The sequence below is a fragment of the Hyperolius riggenbachi genome, chromosome 3, assembly GCF_040937935.1.
Source record: "Hyperolius riggenbachi isolate aHypRig1 chromosome 3, aHypRig1.pri, whole genome shotgun sequence".
Classification (NCBI taxonomy): domain Eukaryota; kingdom Metazoa; phylum Chordata; class Amphibia; order Anura; family Hyperoliidae; genus Hyperolius; species Hyperolius riggenbachi.
The window spans coordinates 474,268,860-474,282,946 of NC_090648.1; the positions used below are offsets into that span (position 1 = coordinate 474,268,860).

At 45.6% G+C, this 14,087-nt stretch overlaps 1 protein-coding gene across 1 annotated transcript in view; it reads left to right on the forward strand.

The window, feature by feature from the left end:
- The window catches only part of CANX (calnexin), a 78,316-nt gene that overhangs the window by 47,765 nt on the left and 16,464 nt on the right, over positions 1-14,087 (forward strand). Inside the window, exons 5-10 of the mRNA XM_068278088.1 lie at positions 2,315-2,456; positions 7,348-7,429; positions 8,994-9,186; positions 10,920-11,109; positions 12,874-12,987; positions 13,075-13,231. Of these exons, the coding sequence (XP_068134189.1) occupies positions 2,315-2,456; positions 7,348-7,429; positions 8,994-9,186; positions 10,920-11,109; positions 12,874-12,987; positions 13,075-13,231 (878 nt within the window). The remainder of the gene's footprint in view (positions 1-2,314; positions 2,457-7,347; positions 7,430-8,993; positions 9,187-10,919; positions 11,110-12,873; positions 12,988-13,074; positions 13,232-14,087) is intronic.

Sequence of the window (14,087 nt, forward strand, 5' to 3'; positions counted from 1 at the left end):
TCTTGTTTTTTGTAACACTGCAGGGTGGGCTACTGAGTGTGCCCTTAGTGGCTGCAGCTCTAAAGAGCTTTGAATCCAATAGGAGAAAAGCACTATACAAATGTTAGACTATTATTAACAAAGCAGCCCCCGGCTTGGACAGACATTCTCTCTCAAAGACGGCCTCACACAGGTCAGTGCTGTCAGTAAACTCAATCACTTCCATCAGTAATCTTATCCCTGTCACCTGTCCAACGGTCACTCCAATATTAAACCGTTTATCAAACTGGAAGTAATAGTTTGATTGGTGGCCGAACAGTTTTCTGCTACATCGAGCAGAACGTAACTAGGATGACAGCGACCTGATTGGTGATTTTTGTTTCTCTTCATTGAAATTAAACAACCATAAATATTACAAACCGTTCATTGCTTTCTGCAGGTTGACAAACTTACAAATTTAGCAGGGGGATCAAATAATTATTCCACATTGTATATTCTATGGATCACAACGTAAAAACCACATAGAAATAGAAGTCAAGAGACTACTGAAGATCCTGCAATTTCAAGCTTGGCTGCCGCGTTTCCTCTGCTCAATAGCTTTTCCTGTCCACGGTGCTGGCCCAGCCACTTACGCAGGGCCGGCCCAAGCCGCACACTATCCGCAGGGCCGGCCCAAGCCGCACACTATCCGCAGGGCCGGCCCAAGCCGCACACTATCCGCAGGGCCGGCCCAAGCCGCACACTATCCGCAGGGCCGGCCCAAGCCGCACACTATCCGCAGGGCCGGCCCAAGCCGCACACTATCCGCAGGGCCGGCCCAAGCCGCACACTATCCGCAGGGCCGGCCCAAGCCGCACACTATCCGCAGGGCCGGCCCAAGCCGCACACTATCCGCAGGGCCGGCCCAAGCCGCACACTATCCGCAGGGCCGGCCCAAGCCGCACACTATCCGCAGGGCCGGCCCAAGCCGCACACTATCCGCAGGGCCGGCCCAAGCCGCACACTATGGTCCAATGGTGTGAAATTATGATGGAGATGCATGTATTCTAGCAGGATGACTACAGATTACTGGAAAGCATCACACAGAGATAATGATCTCTCAGTGAGACAGGGTCACTTCTGCCTAAGAGCCTGGCTATGAGAGTGCTGCCAGATGTCATACCATATGGTGTCTTTGAGTATCATTTGCCTTCTTAACACAGAAGGTATTTTCAATAATTCAGCTTTAGGGTAGGAACACACTAGGCAGAATCGCATATCGGTTTTGCATAGGACATAGTGGAAAATGCATATGCGATTCTGCCTAGTGTGTTCCTACTCTTAAAGCGGATACGAGATGAACTTTTACTCATTGCATAATTGTTCCTTTCCTATAGTTTATAGGGCATTCCTCAAGCCAAATACTTTTTTGTTTTAATACTCTTATTACCTGTAAACTAAACAAGCCTCGCCCACAGCTTTTCAGAGAGCCTTGGCGTTTTCAGACAATAGCAAGGGCTCATGGGAGCTCAGTCTGGGCAGGAGGAGGGGGGGGGGTATTACAAGCCAGAGACTTCAGAGGCAGAGGGGAGGAGGAGGGGGGATTAGGGTTTTTTTCACAAGCTGAATGCTCAAGATGCAGATAAGCTTGCCTGTGTTTAATGTTTACAAACATGGCTTTCCTCATTGTATCACAGGAAGAAATAATCATATACTGTTGAAGCTGTTTGCAGCTAGATTTGCTGTGTAAACTATCTAAACTTTTAGATAAGATATATAGACAAGTTACTTGTTATAGTTAGTTTTTCATCTCGGATCCGCTTTAAGGTTTTCCAAAATGCCAGCCACAAAAACCTAGAATGCTTGCTCTGCACTTTGTCACATGAGGGTGCTGTTGATGCCAGAGGACAAAGCTTTCTTTTTCCAAATAGATACCAGCTGTCTAATTTGGTTCTTTCCTGATCACGCAGTTTCCGGCTAATTCTTATTCCTGTTAATAGAAGTCCTCTGAAAATTGATGTTCAGAAATATTCCCCCATAGAGTGTGCTAATTTTAGCAACATTCTCATGTGTGAGTTACTGAACAGTAAATAAATATCTGTCGGAAAGTGCCCTGCGGGGCCGTATTACAGATGTTTAAAAATAGATGCTGCATTTTTACAAAAGCTAAAAATATACTCAAGCCATTCTTACCAGTTTAATTTGCTCCTTTTTATACAGAACTCGGACAATAGCGTCTGTCAGGTGGAAAATGCAGAAGGCTTTCTGCAGATATTGTATTACCTTGTGGACAATATGAGACACACACAGTTTTGAGTTTTATGTGTTTTTGTTTTTTGTTTTTCTCTCTTTTTAGGCAAATGGGAAGTAGCAGAGATGAAAGAAACTAAACTCCCCGGGGACAAAGGACTTGTGCTGATGTCACGAGCCAAGCACCATGCGATTGCCAGCAAGCTTAAAAAGCCATTTGTCTTTGATAAGAAGCCTCTGATTGTGCAGTAAGTGCATGGCGTTTATCCTGTTCACTTAGATGATTATTTATGCTGAGTGGAAAATGGCCAGATGTAATTGTGTTCGCGTGAACTGTCAGTGACGCGGAACAACCAAGGCCCTTATAAAGGTCTCTGTGTAGAAATTTAAGGCAAATACAAATGCTACATCAGTTGAGACTAGTAAGCTTAAAGCGGACCCAAACCACACCTTTTTTTAATTCAAAATATTTAGTTGCACCACTCTGACACATGCAAAGATAAATAAACACTCCTTCAAGCCTATGAGCATTTCAGTGCAAGCTTTTCACCCTTCTCTTGTCATAACTAGGGTTATACAGGTGGCAGCCATTACTTCTGAACTTAGTAGGAGGTTTTAGATCATGGGTGTGTTTGTCATCAGCTACCCTCCCTCGCAGGGGCGTCATCTATGTGAAATCTCACACAAGCTGAGATCACCTTCCCTGTGACCTCATCAGTAGCAGAAAATCCAAAAAGAAATCCCGCTGCACCAGATGGAGGGATATAATCAAAAAAGACCTTCATTTGTAATCCAACATCAAAGTTTGCAAGGAAAAGCTCACGCGTATCGGAGCAACGGCTCCTTAATCCTAGCTTGATTAAGGAGCCGTTGCTCCGATACGCGTGAGCTTTTCCTTGCAAACTTTGATGTTGGATTACAAATAAAGGTCTTTTTTGATTATATCCCTCCATCTGGTGCAGCGGGATTTCTTTTTGGATTTTCTGGACACTTTGGCTTGACCTTCCCTGCTCCCACATGTGCACAGACGTGAGTGTAGCAGCCTGTTCACTAGCTCCATCATCAGTAGCAGCCTGTGTTTTTGTTTTTTTATCTCCTCCACAAGTCTGCCGGATTCTGTCCCAGCAATATGAAAGTAAGGGAGGTTTTCCTCCAATAAATGTGTAAAATATTTTAGATCATCATGCAGCTGAAAAAAAGGCTGCTATTTATTATTATAAGTTGGAAAATAGATTTTATTACTGAAATCTTGTATTTTTAATTTGGGTCCAGTTTAAAGGTAGCCATACATCTAGCGATGATGGGCAGATTCTACCAAGTGACAAATCTCTCTCTGATTGAATCTGATTAAAGAGACAAGACAAGACAAGACAAGACAAATAACATTTATATTGCGCTTTTCTCCTTGTGGACTCAAAGCGCCAGAGCAGAGCAGCAGCCACTAGGGCGCGCTCTATTGGCAGTAGCAGTGTAAGGGAGACTTGCCAAAGGTCTCCTACTGAATTAGTGCTGGCTTACTGAACAGGCAGAGCCGAGATTCGAACCCTGGTCTCCTGTGTCAGAAGCAGAGCCCTTAACCATTACACCATCAGCCAAGAGAGATCTGTCAGCTGCCCATACACTGACTGTTTAGAGAAATGTATATTTTTAAATGCTGTTTGCACAATGTACTTGCACCTTTAGCACTGCGCATGTTTACCTCCAATGAAGCCTCCAATTAAAGGGGGTGAAACATGTTAGGTTGGTGGGGGGGGGGGGTCTGTTGTAGATAATAGCTTTTTTCTTTACTCTAGGGTTTAGGGTTGTCCCTAATACAACAATTAATATATGAAAGGGACTAGGGCTGCACGGTTTTTCGGTTTAAAACCGAAACCGCGGTTCGTGGCAAGACGATCTGCTGATCGTCAGTACCTTCGGTTTTTCGGTCCGCTGTCTGCCTTGCTTCTGGCCCCGCTGTGCGCGGATTGGCCAGAAGCAGTGAATATACAGAGCATACAGCTCCGCCTACCGCTGCCGTCATTCCATTGCTAGCCAGTGATTGGTAATGCTGTATGTGCCCGGCCGCTTGCTCGAGTGGGTCCGCCCCCCGCTCATTAACACTTATACATATTCACTGCTTCTGGCCAATCCGCGCACAGCGGGGCCAGAAGCACGGTATTACACACAGCGGACCGGGCAGTGCGGACTGGGCATTGCGGACCGTGGTGAACCAACACGCCCCCAACCCCCTCCCCACTGCCCCAAAGTGCGAAAAAGCAGGATGTGAAAAAAATCGAGCGATAATCGAAATTGCAATTTCTGAGAGAAAAATCGCAATTTCGATTTTTCCCTAAAATCGTGCAGCCCTAAAAGGGACCTTATTCCTATTGGGAACCCTACTCTTGATCTGTTCACAGTCAAATTGCAGTCTAGGAGTTAGATTGTTTTAACCTCCTCAGCGGTATGGACGAATATATCCGTCCATCACCGCCGGAGGTCGCCGCTCAGGCCCTGCTGGGCCGATTTTTGCAACATAAAAAGCAGCACACGCAGCCGGAACTTTGCCAGCCGCGTGTGCTGCCTGATCGCTGCGAGCAGCGGCGAAAGAGGGTCCCCCCAGCCACCTGAGCCCTGCGCAGCCGGAACAAAAGTTCCGGCCAGCGCTAAGGGCTGGATCGGAGGCGGCTGACGTCAGGACGTCGGCTGACGTCACTCCGCTCGTCGCTATGGCGACGATGTAAGCAAAACAAGGAAGGCTGCTCATTGCAGCCTTCCTTGTTTATTCTGGTCGCCGGAGGCGATCAGAATGACGCTTCCGGAGCGCCCTCTAGTGGGCTTTCATGCAGCCAACTTTAAGTTGGCTGCATGAAACAGTTTTTTTTTAATTTAAAAAAAAAACCTCCCGCAGCCGCCCTGGCGATCTTAATAGAACGCCAGGGAGGTTAATGGTCTGATAAGTTATATTTTAATTTTCTAGCTATCCTGATAGGGTTGTTCGTGTTTAAATAGGCTGCCCATACACCACATTCGTAGTGGGCATGCGTTGACCTGCTTGTATTGACAAGTTAACCAGTTTTGTTTCAATTGTTTTTATTACGCTGATGTTAGGTTAACAGCTGTACTCCCCGTATTTGCTGGTATTAGGGGAACAGCTGTACTCGCCGATAATGCTGGTATTAGGGGAACAGCTGTACTCGCCGTATATGCTGGTATTAGGGGAACAGCTGTACTCACCGTATATGCTGGTATTAGGGTAACAGCTGTACTCCCCGTATATGCTGGTATTAGGGGAACCGCTGTACTCCCCGTATATGCTGGTATTGGGGGAACCGCTATACTCCCCATATACGCTGGTATTAGGGGAACAGATGTACTCCCCATATATGCTGGTATTAGGGGAACCGCTGTACTCCCCATATATGCTGGTATTAGGGGAACTTCTGTACTCCCCGTATATGCTGCTATTAGGGGAACCGCTATACTCCCCATATACGCTGGTATTAGGGGAACAGCTGTACTCCCCATATATGCTGGTATTAGGGGAACCGCTGTACTCCCCATATATGCTGGTATTGGGGGAACAGCTGTACTCCCCATATATGCTGGTATTAGGGGAACAGCTGTACTCCCCGTATATGCTGGTATTAGGGGAACAGCTGTACTCCCCGTATATGCTGGTATTCGGGAAACCGCTGTACTCCCCGGATATGCTGGTATTAGGGGAACAGCTGTACTCCCCATATATGCTGGTATTAGGGGAACAGCTGTACTCCCCATATATACTGGTATTGGGGGAACAGCTGTACTCCCCATATACGCTGGCATTAGGGGGAACAGCTGTACTCCCCGTATATGCTGGTATTCAGGGAACAGCTGTACTCCCCATATACGCTGGCATTAGGGGGAACCGCTGTAATCCCCGTATATGCTGGTATTCAGGGAACAGCTGTACTCCCCGTATACGCTGGTATTAGGGTAACAGCTGTACTCCCCGTATATGCTGCTATTAGGGGAACCGCTATACTCCCCATATATGCTGGTATTAGGGGAACCGCTGTACTCCCCATATATGCTGGTATTAGGGGAACTTCTGTACTCCCCGTATATGCTGGTATTAGGGGAACAGCTGTACTCACCGTATATGCTGGTATTAGGGGAACAGCTGTACTCCCCGTATATGCTGCTATTAGGGGAACCGCTATACTCCCCATATACGCTGGTATTAGGGGAACAGCTGTACTCCCCATATATGCTGGTATTAGGGGAAGCGCTGTACTCCCCATATATGCTGGTATTGGGGGAACAGCTGTACTCCCCATATATGCTGGTATTAGGGGAACAGCTGTACTCCCCGTATATGCTGGTATTCGGGGAACCGCTGTACTCCCCGGATATGCTGGAATTAGGGGAACAGCTGTACTCCCCATATATGCTGGTAATAGGGGAACAGCTGTACTCCCCATATATACTGGTATTGGGGGAACAGCTGTACTCCCCCATATACGCTGGCATTAGGGGGAACAGCTGTACTCCCCGTATATGCTGGTATTCAGGGAACAGCTGTACTCCCCATATACGCTGGCATTAGGGGGAACCGCTGTACTCCCTGTATATGCTGGTATTCAGGGAACAGCTGTACTCCCCGTATACGCTGGTATTAGGGGAACAGCTGTACTCCCCGTATTTGCTGGTATTAGGGGAACAGCTGTACTCCCATATACGCTGGTATTAGGGGAACAGCTGTACTCCCCGTATTTGCTGGTATTAGGGGAACAGCTGTACTCCCATATACGCTGGCATTAGGGGAACAGCTGTACTCCCCGTATATGCTGTGTAGCATGCTTTGGTATGTAGAGCTACCTGTACTTGCTCTGACTTGCTTCCTCTAGTGTTCCTGGGTGCTTTCCAAGACGGTCACTAGAGCTCACTGCGGTCACATGACAGTGAGCCTGGAGCTCTAGTGGCCTGTATATTAAAAAAAAAAACAAAAAAAAAACTGCACGGGACACTAGAGGATCTATGCCAGAGCAAGGAAAGGTAGCAGTCTCCATGGGCGGCACATTACGGGATTGGCCAATGGGCGCATCATGCAGTATGCTGCCAGGAATAAAGCTTTAATATACTTTTGCAGTACAATCAGTAAACTTGCTGTTTTTTTAGGTATGAAGTGAACTTTCAGAATGGCATAGAGTGCGGTGGAGCGTATGTGAAGCTGCTGTCCAAGACCGCCGATACCAACCTGGTAAGCCTCGTGATCTCATATGATGTGCTGCCACACATACAATACTGTACAATACGTAGTCATGCCTGAAAGAACATTTAATACATTATTTATTACATGTGTTTTACCAAAATTCGTACAAATAGGCTGTTCTCTACTTGTGTACCTGTGAAGGCAGTTTTGGTCTTGAGCCATGAAATACATTCGTATATTTGTGAGCCATGAAACAAGGCCTATGCTGACAGGAGAATATGTAAGGGCAATTGTAACCTTGACTTCAATTAACTAAACATTAGCGCATGCAGTAAAGCAGAAAACGGCTGATTTTTACCAACAGTTTGTGAAATGTCAATTGGCTTAGGCTGTTACCACATGGAAAGCTAAAATAACCAACTAGTGAGGTAAATTACTGACTTGTGAGGCAAATGCCTCAATAAATGTAAGCTAACAAAGATGATCGCATGCGGTAACACAAGTAAAATGTTCTGTATTTCTGGCCTGAAGCTGTCAGTAACTAACAAACAGCCATTCTGTAATGTTATAGACGGGAGGAGAGAAAAGGTGAAAACTAAACTATTCAGAAAAGTAAAGTTAATCATAAAACATTTCCATCAGGACCAGAGCTAGACTTTTTGCTGCCTGAGGAAAACTTGTGAGGATGTACCCCCCCCCCCCCCTTCCCTAAATTGGAATGATCGCACAGCACCCGACAATTTGCACTGCACGTTATAGCTGCGGTAAGCCCCCAAAAAACACCCTCAGTATAGGTAGGTAGCCAGGTATAGGTGCCCCCAGTGTTGGTAGCCGGGTACGGTTGCCCCCAGCATAGGTTAGCCAGGTACAGTTGGCCATGCACTCTCTTTACTTCCTGTTTCTGCCTGGTGCTGCCCCCAGACTTCTGCCGCTTGAGGAAGTCGCCTCACTTGGCATCATGGGCGGACCGGGCCTGATTTCCATAATGTCACAATATTATTATGGAGCAATTGATAGCAATAATACTGATACTTATCTAATCTTAATTTTATGCACCTTGGACTTGCACTTTACCGTCAGTACAATAAGAAAAAAAAATGTGCAACTTTTATCCATTTCTCCTACGCTGCAATAATCAATCAAATACCAATTTGAGGTTAAAATCTCAGTGAGTTGTCGTGCAGTTTTGCAGTAAGTAAATTACTAAACTATTACCGCATTTGTGAAAATCTGTGAGTTTGAAAAAACTAAACTATTGAATACGGTATTTTAACAACCCTTTGCTACTGAACATTTGCAGCCATTGGCCTCAATTCACTAAGCTTTATCAAACACTTTATCGAACATTTGATAATTTACCTCATGGGTAAAATCTAATTTTGAATTCACTAAAGTGTTATAGATTTATTGAACGTTTTATCGATAAAACATTCGATAAACATATAACGCCTTAGTGAATTCAGAATTAGATTTTACCCATGAGGTAAATTATCAAACGTTTGATAAAGTGTTTGGTAAAGCTCCGTGAATTGAGGCCATTGTCAGGAAGCAGAGCTCAGTACTGTAGTACATATCTAATTTGTTCATGATCTAAAATAATTTGTTCCCGTAGGATCATTTCCACGATAAAACACCTTACACCATCATGTTTGGGCCTGACAAGTGTGGAGAAGATTACAAGCTGCACTTTATCTTCCGTCACAAGAACCCCAAAACCGGAGAGTATGAGGAGAAACATGCCAAGAGGCCCGATGCTGACCTGAAATCCTACTTCTCTGACAAGAAAACTCACCTCTACACCCTTGGTAGGTCCACCATGACTCAACAACACACAGTTTTCCCTCAATATGGAACTATCACCAAGATTATGGACTTTGTCCCTGTCATGACACTATGGGCTGGTCCAAGAGCGGTTCTGAGCGTTTTTAAAAACCCTGACACTTGGCTAATGTATCTGAATGGAATGTGCACACCAGAGCGATTCATTTTTCCCCAAACGCAAACTGGTCCTGCAGCATTTTTGCTGATTTCTGAGGCGATTCAGCCTCCATGTTAAGTATAGGAAAGTGGAAAATCGCTCTGAAAAGCGCTAGATCAGAGCAATTTTTTTTGCAAGGGTTTTTGTTATAGAAGCTGTTCAGTTACAGCTCTTCTGTAGCAAAAAATAAGAAACGCTACACTAAAACGCTCCAAAATCGCTAGGCATGCTTAGAAATCGCCTTAAAGGGAAGGTTCAAGCAAAATAAAAAAATGTCTTTCACTTACCTGGGGCTTCTACCAGCCCCATGCAGCCATCCTGTGCCCTCGTAGTCACTCACTGCTGCTCCGGTCCCCCGCTGGCAGCATGCTGACCTCGGAGGTCGGCGAGACGCATTGCGTACATTTTTACGCATTCCCGCTAGTGCAGAAACATTAACACATACATTTTTACGCATTACTGGTTTAATGCGTATTTTTACGCATTAAACCAGTAATGCGTAAAAATGTATGTGTTAATGTTCCTGCACTAGCGGGAATGCGTAAAAATGTACGCAATGCGTCCCGCCGACCTTCGAGGTCAGAAAGCTGCCAGCGGGGGACTGGAGCAGCAGTGAGAGACTATGAGGGCACAGGATGGCTGCATGGGGCTGGTAGAAGCCCCAGGTAAGTGAAACACATTTTTTTATTTTGCTCGGACATTCCCTTTAAAAAAATCCCTTCAAAAAGCGCTGAGCGTTTGCTTTTATGCTAGCGCTTTTTGGTGTGCACTGGCCCTGAGCGGAGCTCCGTGTTCAGCCTGCTAGCCTCGATTGCGGCCGACAGGCTGTGTAACGGCTGAAAACAGCGGTTATTTACAGGGTTGTGGAGTAGGAGTCGGAGCAATTTTGGGTACCCAGAGTTGGAGTCGGTGATTTCATAAACTGGGGAGTCAGATGATTTTGTACAAAATCCACAGCCCTGGTAAGTATTAGACTTGGGAGTTGGAGTCGAGGAGTCTGAGCCATTTTGGGTACTCTGAGTCGGAGGTTTCATAAACTGCGGAGTCTGAGTTGGAGTCGAAAGATTTTTGTACTGACTCCACAGCCCTGGTTATTGGCGTGTACAGCGATGCGATCTGCAGCGCTGTATGGAGACAGCTCTGACACAGAGCTGGGTCCTCTAGTGACACGAAGGATGATCGCCTCTCATAGGCTGATGCTTATGAGAGCAGATTGCACTGATTGGCTTTTGAGGGTGAGGGAGGGAGAGAGAGAGAATAGAAGAATATTTTAAAAAAGCTAATATTTTTGTGTATAAATTAATAAAAAAAACAAAACCTTAGCAGCAGCAATCAGATGCTTTCTGTTGGTGGCAAAAAAGGGGGGGGGGGGTAATTTCTGTGCCAAGTTGTATGACCCTGCAGCACCCAGTTAAAGCTGCAGTGGCCTGAATTGTAAAAAAAAATAATTGCCAGGTCACTAGCTAGGTGTAAGCCTGCGGTTCTCAAGTGGTTAAGGTGTGCTGATATTTTAGAAGACTTTTTTTTTTTTTTTCTTAATCCTCTTCCCTCTTTTTATAGTCTTGAATCCTGACAACACCTATGAAGTCTTGATTGACCAAACTGTGGTGAACAGCGGCAACCTACTTAATGACATGAACCCGCCTGTCAACCCACCCAGCGAGATTGAGGACCCTGATGACAAGAAGCCCGAGGACTGGGATGAGAGACCAAAAATACCCGATCCCAACGCTGTCAAACCAGACGACTGGTGAGTATCCTAAGACCCTACTAAGAGCAAAAAGCTGGATATAGACTGCAGGCTAAAACCACGTAAAGGGTAAAAATAAGGATGTGGGCAGGAGAGGAGTTGCTAGTCAGATTAGGCAGCTTTCTGGTAACTGTTCATGCATTGCCTCCTGGGGCCTGACTCTGCTCCATGGAGACATTCAGGCAGGCTGGGTTATCTGTCCATTGTGTACATCCAAGCAAAGAAGAAGGCATCTCTGACTGGGTACTGCTTTGTATTCTAGAATACCTCTTCTTTACTCTACTCTAAAGGTGCCCATACCTTACTTGATTTTCCATTAAGCGATCAACTTCATTGGGCGCCCAACAATGTGGTCAGTCGTATAGTGGGCCACACACTGCAAGGGAGATCCTGCCGATTCTCCCCACTAATCGATCTGAATGATGTTGTGCCTCAAAGTGGCTTTATAGTGTACGGGTTAAGGGCTCGGCCTCTAAAACAGGAGACCAGGTTTTGAATCTCTGCTCTTCCTGTTCAGTAAGCCAGTATTTTTAGAGACCTTGGGCAAGACTCCATAACACTGCTACTGCCTACTGAGCGCGCCCTAGTGGCTGCAGCTCTGGCGATTTCTTTGTCTTGTCAATGATCTGAAACCAAAAACAGATTCTGCCAATCAAAATTGTGTGAACAGGAGGTGATTCCTAGAATCGTACGTTGAGATGGAGGATAGTGATTTCCGTACAACACAGGAGGGTCTGAGAAGTTCCTCTCTGCTTTAAAAGATAAGCAACATCATAATAACATTTAAAGAAAAATATTTATTTGTTACAGCAAATGCAATAAATCTGCAGTGTTTACTTCCGGATTCATGGAAACAGAGCTATTGTTAACATCCTGTGCTTTCAAATGAGCTTATCTGCCATGGCATTCAGGTGACACGGGAGAGATCAAATTACAACTTGTGATTAGTCACAGATGAGGGGGAATTTGACAGGCTAAACTCTCTAAATACATACAGGGTGCATTACTCTGTTTTCCTTCTGCCCTGTGCAAGAGTTCAGGTCCACTTTAAAGGGAACTAAGCACTTCAAATAAAACATACATATATCCATAAATGGTGTGCGCTGTTGGGGGGGGGGTGCAAGTGTTTATCTTCGGGAGTTTCTTCCTAGACTCCGCCCCCTCCATATGAGTATGCAACCCTTCCTTTTGCCTTCTCCCTGCCGCAGCTGATAGAGATTGAAGTTCCCACTCTGATTTCGGGAGGCCCTGGCCTCTGCAATTCATGCCAGGAGATTGTTTCAAATATTTTATTAGAGGTGCCCAGTTTACTTTTTTAACAAATATCACATTCCTGTTTTTCTTCAAATCCAGTAGACAGAGAGTTAGCATACAAATTAAAATTGATCAGAGACTCTAACACTTCCACGCTCTCTACCCCCACCCCCCCTCCTCACCAGCAATCGCAGGGTCAGGAGCCAATGAAATTGGTTCCAGCCTGATATACAGAAGCTCTGCTGTCAGAGTGATTGAGCGATCAGGCGGAATCGGTGAGTGTGAGCAGCGTGCACAGCAGGGATGATTTTTAATCTACGTTCGTTCAGGTATTGCAGGTTCCAAACTGGGTGTAGATTTCAATGACCAAGGCCTGGAAGCGGTTTTAATTGTTCTCTATACCACTGCTAAAGAACTTTCCAGACTTGCCCAGTTAGAAATGCTCATAGGTTATATGCGGTTGCTGAATTTCAGCCTTATTTTTCCTAATTGAGAATGGTCTGTGTCTAGGGATGAGGATGCTCCAGCCAAGATCCCAGATGACAATGCAGTGAAGCCCAGCGGCTGGCTGGATGATGAGCCAGAATACATTGCTGACCCCGATGCCGAGAAGCCTGAAGACTGGTGAGTCCCGCCGTGGCCTGTGTATCTTCACGTGGGACGCTCCTGTGTCTCTCTGGTGTGTAACCTTCAGCCTTTTCCTTGTGGCAGGGATGAGGATATGGATGGAGAATGGGAGGCACCTCAAGTGGCAAACCCCAAATGTGAGTCTGCGCCCGGGTGTGGAGTCTGGCAGCGCCCAGTGATTGACAACCCCAACTACAAAGGAAAATGGAAGGCACCCATGATCGACAACCCCAGCTACCAGGTTTGTCACAGTATTCCCAATATACAACCCCATTTCCTGAAAGGTAGCAAATGGAAATAGATACAGAGTACAGTGACTGTAAAATTAGCACTCACTGTTATATTTACATGGCATCATTCAGCCCAGTTCTAGAACAGTTACGCCTAGTGGAATAAAGTGGAACAGATCCTATGCAAAGCAATAGGATCTCTTCTCATCAGTCCATTCATAACGGATCTGTTCATTCTGTTCCGACAAAGGGAAGCAAAGATGTACGGTCTGCGCTTTTTTTTTTTTGTTTTTGTTTTTTTTCCCCCCTAGATCGTTCAGTGAATGCCGACTGAATAAACAGTAGCCTATGAGACTGGATGGAGAGGTGCCAGTATAAAGATCTGAGCCCCATAAGAATCATCAGGCTCCCATTGGATTGCAACAGACCAATGAGCATCCTTGGTTTGAGGGTGGAATTCCATTGGTCTTTTTCAATCCACTGGAAAGCCTCAACGCTTCTGCTGCGTCTCCAGTCTGTATTACAGCGCTTCTCCTATGCAGTGGACCTGATCGGTCCTGGAACGGGAATATGACGACGACAGTTTTACAGAGCGGGTGGCGAACTGAATGGGAACAACGGATGAAATACTGATGCCCATGTAACAAAAGATCAGTTTTTCATCCGGTGTGAACCGGGCTTTACTTGTTTGGAATGGTATTGTGTATGATGGTATAATTGTAAGTAGTTAAAGGGTTAAGAGCGTAAGAAGACCATTGTCTGGCCTTATTAATGTGCTTGTGTAATTACGAAAACGCAAAATTTTGCCTTGTCACTAAATAGAAGTATCTCTATAGTTTATTCCCAGTACAGACTGCTTCCTACTTA